This window comes from Neophocaena asiaeorientalis, unplaced genomic scaffold, assembly GCF_003031525.2.
Source record: "Neophocaena asiaeorientalis asiaeorientalis breed wild unplaced genomic scaffold, Neophocaena_asiaeorientalis_V1.1 scaffold436, whole genome shotgun sequence".
NCBI lineage: Eukaryota > Metazoa > Chordata > Mammalia > Artiodactyla > Phocoenidae > Neophocaena > Neophocaena asiaeorientalis.
In genome coordinates this window covers 978,730-997,780 of record NW_020172473.1, presented here as the reverse complement: position 1 = coordinate 997,780, position 19,051 = coordinate 978,730, and the positions used below count along the sequence as shown (strand labels likewise).

The window sequence follows — 19,051 nt, the reverse complement described above, 5'->3', positions numbered from 1 at the left end:
GGTGTGTACTTTAGATTCCAACCAAGGTGGATGAAGCTTCATCTAATGCTTACTTGGAGACTTTAATCAGATTGCTTACCTTTAAAGTTTACTCTTCTCTAAATGGAGACTAACGTGCTGATCTTATAGTGTTGCTGTAAGGATTCCATGAAGTCTGTACATAAAGCACAAGACCATAGAGGGCAATTAATTACTGCTGCCACCTCCTTGTACACACACAGACACACACTCACACACACAGGAGTGCTTTCTTGTTCTTTTTATCTATCTATCTATCTGTCTATCATCCATCTCCCTCTGTCCTTATCTCTGTCTCCAGCTCCATCCCCATCTCCGTCTCCATCCCCATCTCTATCTCCACCCCACCATCTCCATCCCCATCTCCAGCTCCATCTCTCTCCTTTCTTCTGTTGAAATGGCCATCCCTGAGCTTTCCGGGGCCAGCAGCTTCCAACTGTAAGCGACAAGGTCTCCCCACCTCCGCACTGCCTGGTTCACACAGCCTTCCAAGAATGCTATCAAAAGTTCTTTCTATCTGTGGTCCTCCTGAGTTGTTAGGTAACGGTCAGTGTCTTTCTTGTACTAAGATCCGCTCAGGGCTTTTTGACTGCCCCGTAGATTGATTTTTTTGCCCCTTTCACAGGCATTTTGCATTTGAAAGCTACAAACTTCATTTCTTCTTTTTTTTTTTTTTAATTTTTACTGGAGTATAGTTGATTTACGTACAAACTTCATATCTTACAACATTTACTGACCGTGAGACTTGCCAGTCTAGAAGGGAACTCTTGACGTTTGTGTTCCAGCTGTTTCGGGGATGCTGTCGGCCGTTTACAGCGTGGCCCGGAGTGCTTCCGCCGCAGCTGTGCTGCACGTGTTCTGCTTCAGCGCCGTGAAGGTAGGTATGAGGCCCAGGGCCTTCTTCTCACATCCACTGAATTCACGGTATTTTAAGTAAACAAATGTCTCTTCCAATTTCAAGAGAAATGGGATCTGGGCACATTCGCAATAACAGGGCCTGGCGGATGAAGCCTCGGTGGTTTAGAAGATGCATTAAGATACCCAATTTGCCACGGAGCACAAAGCCCACCTGGTCTGACCCCCTGCCCTCTCCAGGTGTCTGCCTGGCTTGGTCAGTTACTGACACTGGGCGGGGCTTCTGCTTAACATGGTAAAGGGATACAGTTGCATCAAGCTTTATGGACAGAGAACGGGAATGGCTATGACAGTAAAAAATTTTAGAATCCAGGAAACAGATGGACCATAGATTTATCCAGATGGAGAAAGTTAAAACCCAGGCTGGCAGCAAGGGAAACCTACGATGATGAAAAAACAAGGTAAGCTTTAACTTTAGGAAAACAGCAAGAGGTATCAGAAAAGCAAATGGTACATGCGTAGCTCAGCTGTGAATATTTTGTATCTATGGCGATCTAAATAAGAGTTATAACTGTAATGGCAGAATGGGGGAGGTGAGTGTGTGTGTGTGTGTGTGTGTGTGTGCGCGCATGCGTGTGCCCCTCTTGGGGAGGTCTTTTTTTTTTTTAACATCTTTATTGGAGTATAATTGCTTTACAATGTTGTGTTAGTTTATGCTGTATAACAAAGTGAATCAGCCATATGTATACGTATAGCCCCATATCCCCTCCCTCTTGCGTCTCCCTACCACCCTCCCTATCCCACCCCTCTACGTGGTCACAAAGCACCAGCTGATCTCCTGTGCTATGCGGCTGCTTCCCACTAGCTATCTGTTTTACATTTGGTAGTGTATATATGTCCATGCCTCTCTCTCACTTCGTCCCAGCTTACCCTTCCCCCTCCCCATGTCTCCCTATCCCACCCCTCTACGTGGTCACAAAGCACCAAGCTGATCTCCCTGTGCTATGTGGCTGCTTCCCACTAGCTATCTGTTTTACATTTGGTAGTGTATATATGTCCATGCCTCTCTCTCACTTCGTCCCAGCTTACCCTTCCCCCTCCCCATGTCCTCAAGTCCATTCTCTACATCCTGTCCTTCCTCTTGGGGAGGTCTTTTTTTTTTTTAAGGTTTTTAAAATAACATTTATTTCTTAAAAGTTAACATGTGCATAATAGGAAACCAAAGAACACAAGAAGCAAAAAACAAAGTCGTCCATCATCACAAGTCTTGGGGAGGTCTTAATCTTGTCTTCCACATTAGAAAGTCAGCAAATAATATCTGAAGTTGAAAAAAAATCAAGAAATAACAAAACAAGCATGTTATCTGGAAGTATGGAAGTAAATAGACGATGAAACAGGTGAAAGTCCCTGCCTTTGGGAAGCAGGAGTTGGAGCAAGGAGATGGATGGTGTGGGCAGGGGACCACTGCTGTTCATCTAGGCATGTAGAACTGCAGAAGGGCTATGAAGTCTGAAATCAATAGCACATATAACGTGTTAAGGGGCATCTTCAATCAGTAAAAAAGTAATTAATTTATAGTATACATATTTCTTGACTTTATGGACACCCTGCCTTTAATGTGTTACACCACAAGTACCTCTTTGATAAAATAAAAATTAAATGTAAAACAGTAAATAATATATGTTCCAAAGGGTTTTAAATATATATTATATGACATTTATTAATTAACTTTTTAAAAGGTTAGCTTAAAATCATATTAAACTCATCAGTGTCAATGGCAGAAAGATAATTGTTTATTCCCCTTTGTGGAAGAGAGGAATTCAATAACATTATCTTCTGATGTATCACATTTGAATTTCTCTGGGGTAATCAATGGCATAATTCCCTCCCTCACTCCTTCCATCCTTTTCATGTGGCTATTCTTTTTTTACATTAAAAAAAAAAGAGAGGGGAAGGATCTTTTTTCTAGTACACAATGGTAATGTACATGCTTGTGGTGGCTCTGTTTGTTACCACATTTATACTGTCATGTAGAACAACAGTTATATAATTAAGCAGTGTTCCTGGGTTCTTTCTTTTGAACTACATTCCTTTATTCTGTCACAAGACCCCAGGGATTTCATTCAGGAAAACTCCTTAGGTGTTTTCTGAAAACCTCTTTCCACTGCCCTTTGTTAAAGGGCACATGACTGCCTATAAAATTCGGGGGCACAAACTTTTCCCTTACAGGACCCTTTTATAATTTGCTCTGTTGTGTTCCAGTCTCTTTTTGTTTATATATTTATTTTTTTATTAATTGTTTGAAAGTCTGGTTCATTGAGATATATACTTTGTATGCTGCAAAATTCAAGTTTTTAATATATATAATTTGGTAAGTTTTGATACATGTATAGAGTCATGGAACCAATGCCACAATCAAGTTATAGAATATTACCAACTCAAAGGTCCTATTGTACCCCTTTGTGGTCTGTCTCTTCTCCCTATGTCAACCTTTGACCACAACTCATATGATTTTTATGTTTATAACTTTAAAAAATCAACTTTATACAATAAAATGCACTAGTTTTAAATGTACAATTAGATGAGTTTTGATGAATGTGTCACCATCATAGTCATGATGTAGAACAATTCTACCACCACCAAATTTTTCTTCATCCCCCTCCCCAGGTGCAGGTTCCTGCAGCCACTGATCTGCTCTCTGTCATTGTAGTTCGCTTTTTCTAGAACTTCACATAAATGGAATTACGCAATATGTAGCTTTTGAAGTACTTCTTTCAATTAGTGCAATGCTTCTGAGATCCAACAATGTGTCAGTAGTTTTTTTTTATTTTTATTGCTGAGTAGCATTTCTGTGGTTATTTCCAGTTACTGAAAATTATGAATTATATATATATATATATATATATATGCATATAACTTCATAATAAACTGCCAAACTGTTGTCCAAGGTGTCAGTACTGGTTTCCATCCCCCTATAATCTCTGAGATATCCAAGTGTTCCAAATTCTTTCTAGCACTTAATGTTGTCAGTTTTTAAAAGTAGTAGCCATTCCAGCGTGTGCTAGTATCTAACTGTGGTTTTAATTCGTATTTCTCTAATAACGATTATTGTCGAGTCTGTTTTCATATGCTTGCTTGCCATTTGTGAAAGATCATTGGTGAAAAATCTGTTAAAATCTTTTACTCATTTTAAAATTGCATCGTATGCTCTTATTATTAAGATAGGAGTTTTTTTACATATTCTGGATATAAGTTCTCGATCAAATATATATTGCTCATATATTTTTTTCCAGTTCGTGGCTTGTACTTCCATTTCATTAACATTATTTTTCAAAGAACAGAAGTTTTAAATTATAGTGAAGTTAAATTTATAAGTTATTTATTTTATGGTTTGTACTTTTTATGTTCTATCTAAAAATATTTACCTAACGCAAGGTTACAAATATTTTTTTCCTAAAAGTTTTGTAGCTGTAGCTCTTACATTTAGATCTATGATCCGTTTTGAGTTGACTCGTGTGTATGAGATGAGGTAAAGATTGAGATTCACTAGCACAGTTGTTGAAAAGTCTAACCTTTCCCCACTGAATTACCTTGGAAACATTGTAAAAGATCGGTTACTGGCTACTGGTTTATGGTCCAGCAGGTAAGGAGTTTGGGAGTTATTACACCATCCTAAGAATAAGTGAAAAGCTGAACAAACTGAAAAAAACAGAAAGGTCTTCTTAGATCCATCAGAGGAGAGAGGCAGCAGGGCAAATTCCTGCTTCCAAAACTGGAGAGACAGACAGGTGAATACAGAGGAACAGGAACCCAGGAGCAGAAACCTCTATGGGAACCAGTACCAGGGGTAGGAAAACCTGAACAGTGATTGACAAATTCCTGGAGGCTCAGTGTAGACAAGTCTGAGGGTTAATAACTCCAGGTGAATCCAGTCATCAGGGAGCCCCACACTTTTGTGAGTTTCACCCCCACTAGCTCAGCCAGGTTGTCAATAGTGAATATTGGAGGAAAACCCCTTCCTGCCTTCCGCAGGTAGAGGGGAGAGTAACCATTTTGAAATATACCAGAGCATTCTTTTCTTCTTAACTAAGCCTGCCTCAAGATTTTACTGGAGCCTAAACTATTGGGATTTTTTTCAGAACCTAACTTACCTGGAGGAGGGGAAATACCAAAGTCCAGTTTGGCTACAGCCTTCCATGTGAGGGAAGGGAAATACCCAACTCCAGCCTAGTCCTTTCAAGCCATTCTGTTCCACCTAAGGTGAGGGTGGGACTCAGAAGCACTTGTGAAGTTCACAGTCCAGAGACACAGGGTCACCAAAAGACAGAGAACTAATCCCAGGACTGTAGAATACCTCTCCCCTCACACGTTAATACCGCATGACTAAAGGTCTGTTTACCATAGTTCCTTTTACCTGTTACGTCATGTCTGGCTACCAAGGAAAAAATTACAAGGCATACTAAAAAGCAAAAAACACAGTTTGAAGAGAAATAACAAGCATCAGAACCAGACCTAGATATGGCAGGATGTTGGAATTATCAGACTGGGAATTCAAAACAGCTATGATTAGCATGCTAAGGGCTCTAATGGATAAAGTGTTCAGCAGGCAAGAGCAGATGTGCAATGCAAGTAGAGAGGTCGAAATTCCAAGAAAGAATCGAGAAGAAATGCTGGCAATCAAAAACACTCTAACAGAAATGAAGAGTGCCCTCGAAGGGCTTATAAGTAGGCTGTACATGGCTGAGGAAAGAATTTCTGAGCTTAAGGATAGGTCGATAGAAACTTCCAAAATGGAAAATCAGAGAGAAAAACGACTGAAAACCCCCCCAGAATATCCAAGAACTGTGGGACAACTATAAAATGTATAACGTGTAATGGGAATACCAGAGGAGAAGAAAGAATGGTATAGAATATGACTGAGAATTTCCCCAAATTAGTATCAGACACCAAATCACATATCCAGGAATCTCAGAGAACACCAAGCATGATAAATGCCAAAAAACTACACCCATGCATATTATGTTCCAGTTGCTAAAAATCAAAGATAAAGAAAAAAATCTTGAAAGATACCAGAGAATAAGAACACCTTGCCTATAGAGGAGGAAGGTAAGAATTGCATCTGACTTCTCCTCAGGAGCTGCTATAGACTGAACTGTGTCTCCCCAAAATTCCTGTTGAAAACCCTAACCTCCAATGTGATGATATTTGGAGATGGGGCCTTTGGGAAATAGGTTTAGATGAGGTCATGAGGGTGGGGTCCTCATGATGGGATTAGTGCCCTTATAAGAAGAGAAGAGACACCAGAAGTCTCTCTGCCATGTGAAGACACAGAGGAAATGCAGCCGTCTGCAAGCCAGGGAACCTTCACTAGCACCTGGCCATGCTGGCAACATAATCTCTGACTTGCAGCCTTCAGAACTGTGCAAAATAAATGTCTGTTGTTTAAGCTGCCCGGTCTATTTATTGTACTTTTTTATGGCAACCTGAACTGAGTAAGACAGAAACAATGCAAGCAAGACAAGAGTGGAATAAAATAAATTGTTGAAAGTAACACACACACACACACACACACACACACACACACACACACACACATCTAGAATTCTGTACCTTGCAAAATTATCTTTCAAAAGTGAAAGATAAATGTAGACTTTCTTGGACAAATAAAAATTGAGGAATTTTCTTGTGACTAGACCTGCCTGGGGAGAAAATATTTGCAAAAGACATATCTGATAAAGTACTGTTATCCAAAAAATATACAAAAAACTTTAAAAACTCAACAATAAGAAGAACTTAATTAAAAGTGGACAAAAACCTGAATAGGCACCTCACCAATGAAGATGTGCAGATGGCAAATAGGCATATGAAAATATGCTCAACATCATATGCCATTAGGGAACTGCAAGTTAAAATGACAATAAGATACTAATACACACCTATTAGAATGGCCAAAGTTCAGAACCCTGACAACAACAAATGCTGACAGGCGTGTGGAGCAACAGGAGCTCTCACTTATTGCTGGTGGGGATGCAAAATGATACAGCCATTTTGGAAAACAGTTTGGCAGTTTCTTACAAAGTAAACATACTCTTACCATACAATCCAGCAGTTGTGCTCCTTGACCCTCTTTGAAAACTTAGGTTCACACAAAAACCTGCACACAAATGTTTATAGCGGCTTTATTTAATAATTGCCAAAAACTTGAGAACAATCAAGATGTCCTATAGCAGGTGAACAGATAAATAAAACTGTGGGGCATTCAGACAGTGGAATACTATTCAACATGCCCCACTCAGACACACATCCCCCAATAAGGTATCACGCCATGAAAAGACTTGGAGGAATCTCAAATGCATATTTCTAAGTTAAAGAAGCTAATATAAAAAGGCTACATATTGTAAGATTCCAGCTATATGACATTCTAGAAAAGACAAAACTTTCTGCATCTGCTGAGAAGATCATACCGATCTTTTTTTAGTCTGTTGACAGGGTGAATTACATTGGTTCACTTTTAAGTGTTGAATCGATGTTGCATTTGAAAGATGAACCCCAGTTGGTCATGATGTATTATCTTTTTTATAGATTGCTCAATTTTATTTACTAATATTTTGTTGAGGAATACTGTGTGTATGATCGTGAGGTTTCTAGTTCTCTGGTTTCCTTTTCTAGTAATGCTTTGTCTTATTTTGTTATAAGGTAATGGGCTCATAAAATGTGTTGGAAGGCATTTCCTTCTAAATTCTAAAAGAGTTTGTATAGAATCGGTATTATTTATTTTATAAGTGTTTGATAGAATTCATAAGTGAAGCCATCTGGGCCTGGAATTTTCTTCAGGGGAAGGTTTTAAACTATGAATTCAATAAATATCAAGTTTTCAGATTATCTAATATTGAAATAGTTATTTCCTTCATGGAGTTTGTCTATTTTCTCTACATTTTCTAATTATTGGCATATATATTATACTTTCAAGGTCCAAAGCGTTTGTAGTGATGTCTCCTCTTTTATTGCTAATATTGGTAATTTGTACCCTCTCTTTTTTTTCGTGATCAGTTTGGCTAGGGGCTTATTAATCTTTTTGAACTTTTTATATAATAAGATTTGAGTTTATTGTTTTTATTTTTTATTTCCATTGATTTCTGCTCTTTATTATTTCCTTCTTCTTGCTCACTTTCGTTATAATTAGTTCTTTTTGTCCTGATATTTTTAAGAAGGAACATACATTATTTTACACTCTCATTAAACAATCAATTATCTTATAAAGGCATTAAAAATATAAGGAGAAAAGTATCTGTTTTATTTACCTCGCCATTAATGTACATTGCTTTGTGTAGATCCATCTTTCCATTTGGTATCATACTCCTGTCTGAAGAACTTTCTTTAACAAAACTTGTCATGCAGGTCTACTGGTAGTGAATTCTTGCAGCTTTTGCCTGAAAAATTCCTCGTTTTTGCCTTCATTTTTGAAGGTATGTTCACTGGTGTAGAATTCTGGGTTGACAGCTTTGTTTTTTCCCTTTCAATACTGTAGATATGTTGGCACATTTTCCTGGATTGTATAATTTCTTATCAAGATCTGCTGTTATTCTAATATTTGTTCCTCTGTCAGTAATGTACTTTTTTCTTTGGCTACCTTCCAGATTTTCTCTTCATCTTTTGTTTTCAGCAATCTGAAAGTGATGTGACTAAGTGTATGGTGTTTATTTTTATTTTACTTAAGGTCCTCTGAGCTGTCTTTGAACTTTTTTCAGTTGATATTTCCAAATCCTCAGCCATTATCTCTTCAAATATGTGTTCTGCCTTGTCCTGTTTTTCTTTTCTACTTGGGCGTTCAATTATATGCATATGTTAGACTGTTTTAATAGTGTTCCATGTCTTTCGGATACTATGTTCTTTTTTTTTTTTTTGCGGTACGCGGGCCTCTCACCGCTGTGGCCTCTCCCGTTGCGGAGCACAGGCTCCGGACGCACAGGCTCAGTGGCCATGGCTCATGGGCCCAGCCGCTCCGCGGCATGTGGGATCTTCCCGGACCAGGGCACGAACCCGTGTCCCCTGCATCGGCAGGCAGACTCTCAACCACTGTGCCACCAGGGAAGCCCTCTCCCTCTTATTTTTTGATTAATGATGTTATTGATTTTGTTTACATGGTCTGTTTTAAATTTTTTTGCAATCTTTTTTTGTATGTTTGCCGTTCACGTCTCTCATTCCTGTTTTCATGGTCTGCTTCTCTTTATATTGTTCCTTCGTGTTCTCGTATGGTATCTAGAGTTTCTTATTTCAACAAGAAGAAGAACAGAAACAACAACAAATATTAGTTGGGAAATTATGATGTACCAGGAACCTTCCATTTCATAAGAACCTACTGAAACTGAATAGTGGGTCACAGCTGCCCCAAACACACAGGTCTCATCATACCCTATCATCTCTTCTACCCGACCCATGATTACCTGTGTTTATATCACCTGTCTGCTCAGGTGGACATTTGATTTGTGACCCCTGTCTGGGAGTCAAGCGGAAATTGAGCTGACTTCTGTCTGAAAAATTTAAGGCTCCCTGACCAAATCTTTCTAGAGGTACCTCAGGTTTAAAATACAGGAAGAGAAGAAAGTGAAACAAAGAATGTTTCAGTAACATACCACCAGTTCAGATATATCTTTCCCCTGGAAAAATATGTTATTCATGGACTTTTAGGTCGTTCTATCAGGAATCTTCATCCCAGGGATACGAATGAGATACCTGGGACAGTGCTTGTCTTTACTTCGTCCTCTTTGCTCCAACATCCCGACCCTTGAACTGACCGGATAAAACCTGTTGCCCCCAATACAGCCGAGGGGTCCAAACGCGGCCATCCACAGATGTCTGAGTCCAGGCATGATGTTGTCTGCCACCCCCCTGGCCTGCCTTAACTCCGTCCCTTCCACCTCTGATTTAGTTGATGTCAGCAGGGATTTAGTGAGATCCTGTCCTGCTTACTTACTCAATACACTTCTCTCTCTCTCTGAAATAGAGAGTGGGAATTTCATTCGTGTATCAGATGTCAAAATCTTCTTTCAGACTAGTCTCATCTGTAAGATAAGATCCAGCATAAATTCCTCAAAGCCTATGGCTTATGCACAAGTACTTTCTCTAGTTCCCAGTATAGATTGATGCTTTTTTCTTTTTGAATATTTATTGGACATTTAATGGGAGGAGGAAAGCTAGTTCCCTGTGTTCTTTTTCTTTTTTAATTTTTATTGGAGTATAGTTGATTTACAATGTTGTGTTAGTTTCTGCTGTACAGCAAAGTGAATCAGTTATACATGTACATATATCCACTCTTTTTAAGATGCTTTTCCCATATAGATCATTACAGAGTACTTAGAAGAATTCCCTGTGCTCTACAGTAGGTCCTTATTCGTTATCTGTTTTATATATAATAAGTGTTCCCTGTGTTCTTCATGCCATTTTGACCAGGACCCAATACTTTATCCTTCTTTTCAACCTTGAGCAGCAAATGGTATCTGATGGAAATATTCTTTTCTTTGGTTGATAGAAATGGGAACATGCAAGCTGTCTGTAACTGAAGCAGGAGCTGAACAGTTCATATTCACTGCAACATGTATTTCTTTGTTTAGAAAGGACTTTGCCAGGGACTTCCCTGGTGACACAGTGGTTAAGAATCCGCCTGCCAATGCAGGGGACATAGGTTCGAGCCCTGCTCCGGGAAGATCCCACATGCTGCGGAGCAACTAAGCCCGTGCGCCACAACTACTGAGCCCGCGTGCCGCAACTGCTGAAGCCTGCACACCTAGAGCCTGTGCTCCACAACAAGAGAAGCCACCGCAATGAGAAGCCCGCGCACTGCAATGAAGAGTAGCCCCTGCTCGCTGCAACTAGAGAAAGCCCGTGCGCAGCAATGAACACCCAACGCAGCCAAAAATAAATGAATAATTTAAAAAAGAAATGACTTTGCCAGGTACTATAGTGATATGAGAGGAGAAACAGTCAGTTCTTTCTCAGGAGTTTAACATTCATCAAAGCTGATGACATGCTGTGGATGATCAGAAAAGAGAAAACCCATCAGAGGAGGTGGTTGTTTAGCGCAGCCTTCAAACGTTTTGCAGTTGGGCCGAGAACCTTGCCATAGGCTATGCAGTCAAGCATGTGAAACAGTTTCGTCAGAGTTAGGAATGAATGATCATGGCAGATGGAGGAGATGGTAAGGATATTAACCTACTGATGGTGAAGGATAGGGATGACTGGATATGTCAGCAGGATATATCAAAGTTACGGACAGTCTTGCATGCAAGGCTAAAAGTGTATGCTTTTTGGTCCATTGGGTATGATGTGTACCACAAGAATACTGGTTGCCTGAAAGGAACTGTAGCAAAAAGAGGCCATCAGCCCTAAGGCTGTTGAATGCCATAGGGCAGCTGATGGCCTCCCCTGTGATGGAAACAAGGTGCTAAAAAGTTCCCAGTTGACGTCCAAGTCACTCCATGAGTGGTCAGACCAAAAACGTTACTTCCGGATTCTCCGCCAGCTGTCTCACCGCTAAATCATAACTGTTTACTCTAAATCTTTGATTTATGATGAACCTTTGTCTCGTGCTTCATGCTTTTGAGCAGGTAAGCCTCATTTGATAGTAAAAAATAATTCATTGGTAATAGAATGATGGTTGAATCTATAGAAGACAGAATATTCTTCCGTACTCAGATGCTTTCCACAGAAGAACAACTCATGGGACTTCTTAGATTAATTCCTAAAGGAGAAGGTGTATGCCCTGAAAAACCCATTTCGTATGACAAGTGGTTTTTTTTTTTTTTTTGCCATGCTGCGCGACTTGCGGGATCTTAGTTCCCCCACCAGGGATCGAACCCGGGGCACCCCCCGCAGTGAAAGCACCAAGTCCTAGCCACTGGACCGCCAGGGAATTCCGTTGACAAGTGTTGAAGGCTCATTATCAAAAGTAATGTACACTCCTGGGATTGTTAAATGACTTTTTCTTGCAGAATTCTTAGAGGGTTTTGGAAGCTGTTGAAGAATCTGGTATTCAAGAAGAAGTTTTTTGGGTTTTTACCTAGGTGTGGAACAGATACTGTAATTCCCTCACCTCCCCAAGTCCGACTCCCTCCTCATAGCAGACGTTGCTAATTGATCACAGCATTTTTTCTCACTGAGGTCAGCAGGGCTCCGCGGTGCCCAGGCAGTAGTACAGGCAGCCAGTACCAACTGATCAGAGCTGGTCCAAGAGATAAGATCTATTTACTGTCCTGGGCTGAGACTTCTACTTCTGTTTTTCTTTCTGTTTATGGCCTGCCATCGGCGTAAGTCACTGTTGGATCAAAGTTAATAGATTCCACTTTGAAAGCACGCTGCCGACTCTGTGATGGGACTGAACACTTCAGAGGCTCTGGGGTTTACTTATGTGTTGAAACAGGCTTTTTACCAGGTGAAACGGGGGTACTTTGAAAGATATTTTTAATCTCAAAGAGGTAATGACTTCCTTGCTCAGCACAGAACAAGCATCACTTGTGGTAAAATAGTTGGATCTGTTGTTAGAGAATCTTAATGTTCTATCTATATTTTGAAACACCTTTTAGTTAAAAATAGAGCAGTGTGCATTTCTCCCTTCTCATTTGTAAGTCCTGAGTTTTCTAAAGGTCTCAGATAGACTCTCCACTTTAAAAAACAGCGTCTATTAAATGCTGTGCATTGCATGAATGTGTTTAACAAATTGGCAAGGGCATCCTTAGGAAAAAAGAGAAGCTCACCCACCTTCAACTTAACATATTTATCCAGAGCTGTGATTCCACTTCTTGTTTAATGACGCTTTTGTTTATGACTTTTATGCTTACACTTTTCGCTCCTAGAATTGACTTTTTTTCCCCTTTTATCTCTGCTGTGCCGTGATGGATTGATGGGCCCTTGTGAACAATTGCAGCGTGTTAGCTGCCTTCCCAGAGATGCGTTCCTCTATCTGGGTCTTGATATGTATTTACATCCTTGATTTTTATTATTCTCACTTGATAGAAGCAGATTGAGGGACTGGCGTTTAATTTTGCTCTCTGGAATATTAATTCGGGGAAGAAATTTTATTCCTCTCTTAATTTCATATTCTTTTTGACTCATCCAAGATGGTAGCAAGTCACATGTAAACGGACTCCCTCATTGACTTAACTACTTAACTACTACATCACTGTCAAGTGATGTACAGAAACAACCGGAATATTTGCTCCCTAGAGAAATGGCTCAGTAGTTAATTAGCTGGGCTTTCTATATGTCTGGATAAACCATGATTTCTATTGCTTATTATCCCTTATAAAGAGATTCTATTTTATTGATGGCAAGGGCATCTGGAGGTTGAGGTAAATTACTATAATTTAATGTTTCCCAAGCATCGTTAACAACTGCTGTGGGAGAGTTTTCCCCATATTCTTCTAGGTACTACAGGGTTGCAGCTAAAACAATGGCATTTCCCATGCATTCAGGTCTTAAAATCTAATATAAATACCAAACAAACTCATAGTTCTAGAATAGTTTTAGTTCTGAAATAGACCTTACATATCCCCTGTCCCAAACCCTTCATTTTATTAGTTAAAATGAGGAAACGGAGGTCCAGAGAGCGATTAAGGGACTTAACATCACACATCGCGGATCCCAGATCTTGTATCTTTTCAAACATCTCACTTCTGTACCATCCTCCCTAGCACATTTGAAGTATAAATATATTTTTCTAGGCAAAAGCACCGTTCGCAGGCATATAGGATACCTTGCAGATCGATGGTACTTTCATTTTCGGAATAATTTCCCAAGTGTTTTCTCATTTGCCCTTTATTATAGCTCCATGTCATACATAAGGAAGACCATAGCATTTCTATATTCCAGTGGTGAATGTGAGCACAGAGTGCTGACGTCATCTGCCTGAGGGCACGTGGCCAATTCACGTTGTTTGATTTTTTCGATTGTAAAATGGATTAGTAACACCTACTGCATATGAATGTTGTCAGAAGTGAATGAAATTAAATTGATAATATATATAAAGTGTCTATAGCTCAGGGCTTTTCATTAAATGGTGTGGTGCGCAAGATTCTGAGATTGCCCCAGGACTCCAGCCCCCTGCGTAATTTCTGCCCCTTGAGCGTGGGCAGGACCCGTGAGTATGATAGGGTGTCCCTCTTGTAATTAGGTTACGTCATCTGGCAAAGGTGGAGGGATCTTGAGGTGTCATTAAGGTACCTAGTCAGTTAGCTTTAAGTCAGTCAAAAGGGAGATTATCTGGATGGGTCTGACCTAATCAGACAAGCCCTTTAAAAGAAGGACTAGAGGTCAGAGACAGAAGAAACAGCAGACACCGTCCCCGTGGCCTCGAAGAAGTGAGCAGCTGTGCTGCAAATGGCCTATGCAGAGGACCCCACGTCATAAGGATGGCCTCTCAGATCTGGAGCAGATCCCAGCAAAGCCAGCAAGAAAATTCAGTCCTATAGCTGCAAGAGACTGAATTCTGCCAGCCAGAGGTGAGGTTGGAAAGAGGACTCAAGGCTCAGGTAAGACTGCAGCCCTGGGCAACACTGTGAATTCAGCCTGCTGAGACCCCGAGCAGAGCAGGCGGTCACGCCCAGGTGGCTGAGGCAGGACACTGTGAGATCATACTTTGTGTTGTTTAAGCCACTGTTGGTGGGGATTGGTTACACTGCAGTAGAACACAAATACAAGTGGAAATTATTATTAGCATTCTTAGTCGATGGTGGTGATGGTGGTGATGCTAATAGAAATACGCCTACAAACGAAATCCAAGTTTTAATTCACTTTTATTACACTAGACTCCAGATTATATTTTATGGCTAGAACCGTGTCACTTCTAGCTGCAAGGGGATGGGAACTACAAGTCTTTCAGCTGCCTGAACAGCTAGTAAGGAAGCGATGACTGGTGGGGAGGAAGGGCAGATGGGAGCTACATGGGCGGTGAGTACTTTCTGTCACATTCCCTTCCTAGAAAGTTAAACGCGTGTCATTGATCTCCAGACCCAGTTAACACTGGATTGTGGGGATCCTCAAGCTAGAGTTGGATGCCTTTGACAGCGGCAGTGAACACTGATTTGGGGGGAAAACAGGAAGAAGAATGATACCTCAGTTGTTCAAAATGGACTTGCAATTGCTGAGTAAGATCTGGAGCCAGGTTTGGGTAGGAAGCACAGAGTTTGAAAGGGTCCAATCCAAGGAATGTAGTGAAATCAATATTGGTAGGATTCAGTGGCTGTCCAGTCTGGAGCGGGGAAGTTGGGTGGACAAGAGAATTCCAGTACGAGCAGTGGTGGCCCCAGTACAGATGGAGGAATATGCTTGTGCTATAGCCACGCCAGCACAAGTTTACCTTCCTTCCAAAGTCCGTGGGCAATATTGTCCTTTTGGTGTTCATGTCAGTACTTGTTTATCCTGAATATAATCTGTTCTGTGGGAAATAGATACTCCCACGATAACTAGTACAGAAAAGGCCTCTGTTTCCTCGTGTTTAAAATGAGCGATCCCCGCCTTTAAGGTTTGCTATAATCTGAACGTGACAGTGCATGTAAAGTGGCCAGTGAAGCCGTCGCTCGATACGTCGGTGCTATTACTGTTGTTGCTCTTTGTGTGTACTTTTCTTTACCCCCAGTTTCATCATGAACTCGTGCAGGTCATGACTGTGGTTTACATATGCTTCTTTTCATATTCTGCTAAAAGTCTGGTGTTATATAATAGATGCTCTGTATAGTTTGGATTGAGTAAATGCAGATAACTGAGAAGAAGGCTATGAGAAGGAAAGTAAATGTCAGTATTTTCCAGAAAGTTCGTGTGTGTGTGTGTGTGTGTGTGTGTGTGTGGTGTGCACGCTTATTTATATTTATCTGTGTTGGGTGGCGCCTATCACGTAGGTTTGGATGGTACCTGTCAGTCTTTCTTGCTACTGAATGAGCTGATTTTCCCGATACCTTTTCTAAAAAGTAAAACAGTCTTTTTTTAATCTAGCATTTTAGTTATTTTATTTTATTTCACTGGCTGCACCGTACGGTACGAGGGGTCTTAGTTCCCCGACCAGGGACCGAACCCGTGCCCCCTGTAGTGGAAGCGTGGTGTCCTAACCGCTGGACCACCAGGGAATTCCGAGTAAAATAGTCTTGAATCACAAGCATATGCTGCTTTTTCACCAAAATGAAAGAAGAGTATGAGGTGAGGAAAACCTACTTTTAGTAGACAGTGAAGTCTTATTCATCATATCTGTTACCCTGATCATTCGTTTATTTACTGTGAATTAGGCTCAGTGATAGGCCATGGGGCTGCCCCTCTGGGTGTCTAGGGTCTACCAGGAATGTCAACTGGGTCTGCTACGGGCTGAGCACTGGATGCTGGGGAGCCCCGAGGGTGCCCAGTGCATGTTTGCAAGTGCCGGCCGGCCGCATGGTGACCCACGGCCATGAACTATGAACAGAGTGCAGAGTACAAGACTGGGAGACACATCTGATCTTGCTGAGCTCTGGAGCTTCAAGGGCACAGATCTCCTTTCACTTAAGTGTAAGATTCATGTCAAAATAGTCCTAGAAGTAGGATTTATATCAGAGAGAAAGTGATATGATCTAGATCTTATTTTAGGATGTATGGAAACCTGGATTCAGAAATGCCTGGATATTTAATGGGCTCAGAAAAATCCATTGCTCTTCCCTTAAAAGAAAGTGCGTGAATCTGATATGAAGGACATAGCAAAGTGAGAACTTGGTCCATTTGCGTTCCCTTTATAACCAAACCCTCAGTTGGTTTGCCCTGTAAATTCCATCATGGAGATGTCTAAACTTTTGAAGGAAAAAAATGCTGAAACTAGGATTCTCTTCAGAAAGTGCTTTTATACAAAGCTGAACTTCCCTGTGTATTTTCATCAAAAGAATTCCCAAATGCATATGAAATCTACCACAGAATTGTAGAACTATTAGACAGTTTTATTTCTACCTCATAAAAATATTTCAAAACCTGGGGGAGTTTTATGAGGCCAGCACTCATCTATCCATATCACTCCCAACTCAGGGACCCATGAGACGCCTCTCAAAGCAATTAGGGATGTTAATTTTAAGCAAACTGTCACATGGTATACACTTCATTATCAGTGGGTGATAGATTGTTTAAAACCTTATCTCTCTCCAAAAGTAAAATATGTATTTGTGTGCATATGTGTCTGAGTAAATAAATTATATGTATATAATAAAATTCAAGACTAATGTCAATACATGGATGTTTAAAATATGAAAGTTCTTTTAAAAAATCCACTAGAAATGTCAGTCAGTACTTCTTCTCTTCCTTTCTGCTTCTGTCTGCAGAAATGAGACTGACCACTGAACTAAACCTTTCAGATAGACACCCAGTGCATTTGATCATTTTGTTTCAAAATCTCTCTTCAGTTCAGTGGGTCTCTTCTTCCTCAAGTGGAAAATAAAATAAAAACATCCTCAAATGCATTTTTTTACTGTACTTCTGACTCAACAAGCTCAACTCCTGCGAGAAGTTTGGTTCCTAGGTGCTCCTGCAGCTATGGAAAGTCCCATCAACTTCCCTGTTGGTCTTTTTTTTTTTTTTTAAATATTTAATTTTATTTATTTTTGGCTGTGTTGGGTCCTCGCTGTGCGCGGGCTTTCTCTAGTTGTGGCAAGCGGGGGCTACTCTTCGTTGCAGTGCACAGGCTTCTCACTGCAGTGCCTTCTCATTGCAGAGTGCGGGTTCTAGGCTCACGGGCTTCAGTAGTTGCAGCTCGCGGGCTCAGTAGTTGCGGCACATGGGCTCAGTAGTTGTGGCACATGGGCTCAGTAGTTGTGGCTCATGGGCTAAGCAGTTGCAGCGTACGGGCTCAGTAGTTATGGTATGCGGACTCAGTAGTTGTGGCTTGCGGGATCAGTGATTGTGGCATGTGGGCTCAGTGGTTGTGGCTTGTGGTCTCTAGAGTGCAGGCTCAGTAGTTGTGGCACACGGGCTCAGTAGTTGCGGCTCGTGGGCTAAGTAGTTGTGGCACGTGGGCTCAGTAGTTATGGCATGTGGACTCAGTAGTTGTGGCTCGTGGGTTCAGTGGTTATGACATGCGGGCTCAGTAGTTGTGGCTTGCAGGCTCAGTAGTTGTGGCTCGTGGGCTCAGTGGTTGTGGCTCGCGGACTCAGTAGTTGTGGCACACGGGCTTAGTTGCTTTGTGGCATATGAGATCTTCCCGGACCAGGGCTTGAACCCATGTCCCCTGCGTTGGCAGGCGGACTCTTATCCACTGCGCCACCAGGGAAGGCTCTCCCTGTTGGTCTTTTACAGGATTGCCTCCTGTGCAGGGCACACCTGCTCGAGGAGCCTGGGCAGGGAGACAGGCTTAGGCCCTGGAAGGGGTTGCAGGTGAGGTGACTTAGGACTGAACAGCCTGGAGAGGGATTGGGAGATTAAGGAGAAAGGAATGGAAAAAAGGAGCAAAGCCATTTTATCTTGTTGTGTTTCCCCCACTACCCTAAATCTTAATTCTGTAAAATGATTCTGAAGAGTTCCTTCTTGTTCTCAGTTTATTTAGTTGTGTGTGTGTTAAATTGCAGAGATGTTAAAACAGTAATATGTTCCTACACAATGAAAGTATAAGGAGAAAAGCTTTCATCAAGTTTCTCTTCCTTCCTTCTTTCTCAGGTGAGCTTGTCTCTTACCTCTCCATGGAAAATATCTGTGTTTTGAAATAATTTGGGAAAAGGAAATGCTAATGTTTTCCTAATTGTACTTTATTGAATCATCAGTGTCAGGAAGTTCTTCCTTAAATTACATCCAGATTCCCTTGCTGAGGTTGAAGCTTATTTCCTTTGGTTTTATCTTCAGAGTCGATGGCGCCCAGCCACCTCTCTTCCCAGTGCAGAAAATTACGGGTTGATAAACCATAAAGGTCATTTCCTTTCAGTGTTTCTTCATGCTTAGCTGTTTCCCATTCTTTTATCTATATATCTATATGCTTAACAGTGGTACCTTTAGAATTGCACCCAGCCGTACCCATCCTGAAGTATATCCAGGCCATGCTTGAATGCAGGGTCATGCAGCATCGAAGCATTTTACCCTTGCATGACTTGGAATATGGTCTTCCCAGGTTCATTCCCAGTCACTTTTACAATCCAGCTCCTTACTCAGTCCTTCATGGAGCTTCCTCTGAGCTCCTCTCAGATGACTTCTTCCT

The 19,051-nt window shown here is 41.1% G+C and overlaps 1 protein-coding gene across 1 annotated transcript in view; it reads left to right on the top strand.

Moving 5' to 3' along the window:
• Positions 1–19,051, top strand: part of PCNX2 (pecanex 2) — a 263,859-nt gene that overhangs the window by 79,492 nt on the left and 165,316 nt on the right. Inside the window, exon 15 of the mRNA XM_024738160.1 lies at positions 804–895. Within this exon, the coding sequence (XP_024593928.1) occupies positions 804–895 (92 nt within the window). The remainder of the gene's footprint in view (positions 1–803; positions 896–19,051) is intronic.